General features: G+C 36.4%; 1 protein-coding gene across 1 annotated transcript; it reads right to left on the bottom strand.

Moving 5' to 3' along the window:
* Positions 1-4,891: 4,891 nt before the first annotated feature.
* LOC138348964 (uncharacterized) lies at positions 4,892-5,365 on the bottom strand. The gene has a single exon (XM_069298580.1). It carries the CDS (start codon positions 5,363-5,365, stop codon positions 4,892-4,894), a length of 474 nt encoding a protein of 157 aa, XP_069154681.1.
* Between the last annotated feature and the right edge of the window lie 631 nt (positions 5,366-5,996).

The following is a 5,996-nucleotide window of genomic DNA, read 5'->3' as shown; positions in this document are numbered from 1 at the left end:
ACTTGAAGTAAGTAAATAATACAATATTTTTGTACTGGTTCGGATCACCGATGTGGTGCATAGTCCAGTCCCTAGGGTTACAAGGGTTTCCTTAAGAGCTTGATGAGAACTTGAGTCTTATACAATGTTACGATTAAGAGCCCGTTTGATGTGCAAATCAGATCTTCTTCTTTGGCATAATCTATACTTGTATGACCTACACTCAGATCTTTCTTTGTCTTTTCATTACAATTGTTCACTCAAGGGTGTACAATATGAAATATAAAAGACGATTACAATCTAAGTTTAAACAAAATGTTTACTTCACAACTATGGATAATAGATATTTATATAGATTTAGAGGACTCTGCTCTTTTAGGGAAGCCCAAGGAAGTTTGATAAATCCAGCAATGTAAGCTAGAAGATAATCTCATTCCTCCATTAATGGAGGTTGAGTTCCTGGCAGTATGAAAGAAGAAGAAGGAGCCTTTCTATTTGGAATCGTCAAACTTAATCAGTGCATATGTGTGTGTATATATACACATCACTAAAGAGTTAACAGATTAACAAATCAACCAAAATGCAGAACATGTGAACATTAACTAGCTATAACCAACTACTTGAACCAACTATAACTAACTACTTAACTAACTACTTGAAAGATGAATAGTACCTAACTAACTAACTAATTTTATCACCCCCCCTCAAGTTGGAAGTAAGCTGCTTACAGACAACTTGTTCAACAAACTAGTATGCTTAATACCAGTCAATGCCTTAGTGAAAACATCAGCCAGCTGAGAATCTGTTGAAACATATTGGAGTGTAATCAGTCCTTATTGTAGCTTTGTCCTGACAAAATGACAATCAACCTCTATGTGTTTAGTTCGTTCATGAAATACTAGATTCTTAGCAATGTGCACTGCTGCTTGGCTGTCGCAAAATACATGTATAGGCAAAGGGACAGTCATTGAGAGTTCACCAAGTAGTCTTTCTAGCCACACCACTTCTCCTACTACTTGCCTTATAGCTCTGTATTCAGCTTCTGCTGATGATAATGACACTGTAGGTTGTTTCTTAGACTTCCAACTAATAGGGCTATCTCCCATGAGGACCAAATAACCACTCACTGACTTCCTTGAATCAGGACAAGAAGCCCAATCTGAGTCACAGTAAGCACTAATGGTGATATCAGGTCTATTATTGATAAAAACTCCCAATGTAGGATCATGTTGTAGATATCTGAGTACATGATAAGCTGCCTTTAGGTGAGGTTCTCTAGGAGATTGCATGAACTGACTGAGATGCTGGACACTATATGCTATGTCCATTCTTGTGTTAGCAAGAAAATTAAGCTTGCCTACTAATTTTCTGTAGTAGGTAGGATCTGGTAATAGTTTTCCTTCTGTAAGCCTCAGTTTTTCAGTGGGATCCAATGGTGAAATAGTAGACTTGTAGTTCATAGAATCAAATTCCTTCAAGAGATCAAGGGTAAACTTTCTCTGTGAAATAAGGACACCATCCTGCCTGTACAATATCTCTAACCCAAGAAAATAATGTAATCTTCCTAAATCTTTTATTCTAAATTGCTCATGCAAGAAGAGCTTCAAAGATTCAATCTCTTTCATATCAGTACCAGTTAGGATAATGTCATCGACATATACAGCCACAAACACTAAAGAGTTGCTATTTTTCTTGTAAAATAGTGAGTAATCACTGTCTGAATGAACATAACCCTTTGAGCAAAGACTATTTGCCAGTTTCTCATACCACTGTCTACTTGCTTGTTTCAGACCATATAAGGACTTCTTCAATTTGCAAACCATATCACTGCTGTCCACTACCAGCCCTGGAGGTAATGCCATATATACTTCTTCATTCAAATCACCATGTAGAAAGGCATTATTGACATCCAATTGATACAAGTTCCAGCCCTTCTTTACTGCCAATGAAATTAGTGTTCTGACTGTAGTCATTTTTACCACAGGTGAGAAGGTTTCATTGTAGTCTATCCCAGCTTGTTGAGTGTATCCCTTTACCACCAATCTAGCTTTGAACCTTTCTATGCTCCCATGTGCCTTATGTTTAATCTTATACACCCATTTACATCCAACAACATTCTTTTCTTTTGGCATCTTAAACAACTCTCAAGTATTATTAATATGCAATGCATCAAATTCTTGTTTCGTTGCTGCTTGCCAGGCTGGATTCATGTTTGCCTCTTCATAAGATGTGTGTTCAATATCATGTGAAACATTATGAATCAACTGCTGACTCTCAGAACATAATGTAGAGAAGCATATATGATCAGGATGTTTTGTGAAAGATGTGAGTGAATGTTGAGAATCAGCAATATTATTTATAGGTGAAGTATATTGTAGCTTAGGTAATGTGTAGTTGTAGTCTTTTAAGTAGCTTGGAGGATGACAGGATCTAGTTGTCCTTCTAGGTGTAAGAATAGATACATTTGGTCCAGTAGGTGCTGTGATAGGTATATTTGGTCCAGTAGGGGATGTTGTGGATTCAGTTATAGGTGTATTTTCAGGTATGGGAACTTGATCACAAGTGACTTCATCCAGTGTATGATCATTCAACATTTCATCATCAATAAAAGTATTTGTTTTACTAGACATGCAAGGCAACTTATTAGAGAAATGAACAAGACATTGCAGTATAGAATTAAAACTGGAACCAGCAGGAGCAATGACAAAAGGAAGAATAGTTTCATAAAAAGAAACATCTCTAGACACATGAATTCTCTTGGTAGCCAAATTTAAGACCTTGTACCCTTTTGTATTAAAAGGATATCCAATGAAAATGTGAGGTACAGTTCTTGGTTCAACTTTGTCTTTATGAGTTTTCAAAGTAGTTGGAAAACAAAGGCATCCAAAGTTTTTAAGATGAGAGTAAAAAGGTTTCTTCTGATATAACAACTCATATGGAGATTTCCCTGGAAGTAGTTTGGTAGGTAATCTATTAATCAAATATGTGGCAGTTAGTACACATTCTCCCCAATACCTCACAGGTATTTTTGATTGAAATAACAGTGCTCTTGCTGTCTCAAGAAGGTACTTGTGTTTCATTTATACAACCCCATTTTGTTGTGGTGTGTAAGGACAAGATTTCTGGTGTATTATGCCTTTTTCTTGAAAGAAGCATGTTGCTTCAGTACTAGTGAATTCTAAGCCATTATCAGACCTGATAGTTTTCAACCTGGTTTGAAATTGATTTTCTATTAAGGATATGAAGGCTTTTATAGTATGAAGAGCATTACTTTTACACCTAATAAGCTGTGTCCAAGTAGCTCTACTGTAGTCATCTACCATAGTCAAGAAGTAGTGATATCCATCATGTGTTGGTACATTATAAGGTCCCCACAAATCAACATGCAACAACTCAAATATTGAACTAGTTCTAGTAACACTTTCTGGAAATGGCATTCTAGTTTGCCTAGCCATTGGACAAATTGTGCAAGTAAAAGGTTGTTTGTTAGAAAACTTTAAAGGAATGGTAGATATGTTTTTCATTTTCACAAAAGGTACATGTCCTAATCTAGCATGCCATAAGAATTCATTGTCTTGACTGAAGGAAAAATGAGCAGCTGAATTAGAAATCTGATCAGTGGAACAAGCTTCTTTATTGATTATGGGAGAGTGTCTTGTACTAGGTGGTGATGGTATTTTACAGTAGTTAGGAAGAGAAACAGATTGACATTTCTGATGAGAAACAACATCATCATTTAAAGATGGAACGTGACACTTTGAACAAAAAAGATACAAACCATTCCTTGCCTTACCAAGTGCAGAGGGCTCTTCAGAGAAGGGCCCTGCAGTAAACAAGAATCACTGTTAAAACTAACCATCCCCCTGAGATGATTAGCTAAACAATAAACTGATATTAAGTTGAATTTGAAGCTAGGTATGTACAATACTTTATACAGAATTAATGTTGAATTCAAACACACATCACCAATTTCAGTCACTTTGACCTTGTATCCATTTGGTAAGGTGATTAAGAAGGGATAAGGTAGAGGCTTAAGGTTTGTGAGATTGTGTTTTGTGTAGGTCATATGGTGAGATGCCCCTGAATCAATGATCCAAGAGTCAGCAGTCAATTTCTCACATTTACATGATATATCACCTATCTTACTAATAGAAGAATGGCAAGCAAGTATACCTGCTAGGCTTGCGGCTCCACTTGACACATTGTTTGAGTAGTCAGATTCAGTTCCAACATGCAGATTTCCAAGCAAATTGAGTAATTGTTCATATTGACTCTTTGATAGATTCACTGGCATTTGTTTTCCCTTCTCAAAACTTTCTTCACACTTGTTCCCATTACCCTCAGAGGTATGTACATTTGCTGCAGATCCTTTGCCTCTTCCTCTTGGATTTCTTGTGTTGGTTGGATAACCATGAAGTTTGTAGCACCTATCTTTGACATGTCCAGTTCGTTTACAATACTCACAAAACATATTTGATCTATTACCAGCATTAGAGTTCCCTCTATAGGCATTAGTGTTGTTGAAATTTCCAGTATTGTTATTGTTGAAACTTCCAGTGTTGTTGTAGCTTCCATTTCCCCTAATTGTGCTTCCTCTATAAGAACTAGAGTTTGTTGAGTTATTTTGAGACAGCATAGAAGCATTAAGTGAAGTGGAATCCAAGGCCATATGATTTAGAGGCTTCATTTCTCTCTGCCTCTCTTCTTGTGACAGGATAGCAAACGCCTGTGCCATTGTAGGCAAAGTAGACATCATGAGGATGTTCCCTCGCACAGCAGTATACATCTCATTTAGGCCTATCAGGAAGTGTATGAGTCTTCTGTCCTACTCAGCCTTATACAATTTTACCTTTCCTCCACAAGTACACACACAACTACACTGTGAATTGACATCAATTGCACTCATTTCCTCCTATAATTTCTTCATCTTAGTATAGTAACCAGTAATGTCTAGAGTGCCTTGTACCAAATCATTTATTTCCTTCTGCAATTGATATAGTTTGCATCCATTAGTCTGATCATATCGATCTTCTAGTTCCTCCCACAATTCCTTAGCATTGTTAACATATTGTAGGCTATCTCGCAGCTCTGGGGAGAGAGAGTTTAGAATCCAAGATGTCACCATATCATCACATCTCTCCCACTGCATGAATGATGGATCTGCAAAGCTTGGTTTTACGATTTTTCCATTGATGAATCCAATTTTATTCTTAACAGACAATGCTCTAAGAACTTCTCGTCTCCATGATCTGTAACTAGTTCCATCAAACACTACAGGAAGCAAGGTAGAAGCAGCATTTTCAGATGGATGTAGATAGAAGGGACTAGTAAAGTCTGGTCGTTTTAAGGAGTTACTGGCATTCGCATCAGTTGAAGTATCACCCATGGAGAATGAATTGATATTAGCAAATGGAGAGTTTATGAATCAGCAACAAGTAACCAACCAAACCAAAGAAAACAGAGAAGAGAAGAGAAGAGAAAAGAAAAAAAACAGATCAAAAAGAAGATCAGTGAATCGATCAACAATTAGATCAAGAGATCAATGAATCGATCAACAATTAGATCAAGAGATCTAGTGTGAGCAACCTTGCTCTGATACCATGATAAATCTAGCAATGTAAGCTAGAAGATAATCTCATTCCTCCATTAATGGAGGTTGAGTTCCTGGCAGTATGAAAGAAGAAGAAGGAGCCTTTCTATTTGGAATCGTCAAACTTAATCAGTGCATATGTGTGTGTATATACACACATCACTAAAGAGTTAACAGATTAACAAATCAACCAAAATGTAAAACATGTGAACATTAACTAACTATAACCAACTACTTGAACCAACTATAACTAACTACTTGAAAGATGAATAGTACCTAACTAACTAACTAATTTTATCAGAGTTTGAATCAAGGATCTTTGATTAATCCTTGATTTTATTTTGAATGATTTGCTGAGTTATGTCTATATCAGATATGTGCATGAGAAAATCAATTTGTTTCTTTGTATGATGATCTTCTTGTGGTC

This window comes from Solanum lycopersicum, chromosome 5, assembly GCF_036512215.1.
Source record: "Solanum lycopersicum chromosome 5, SLM_r2.1".
NCBI classification, from domain to species: Eukaryota; Viridiplantae; Streptophyta; class Magnoliopsida; order Solanales; family Solanaceae; genus Solanum; species Solanum lycopersicum.
The sequence above is the reverse complement of the archived record's forward strand: the minus strand, read 5'-3'. Positions and strand labels throughout refer to the sequence as shown.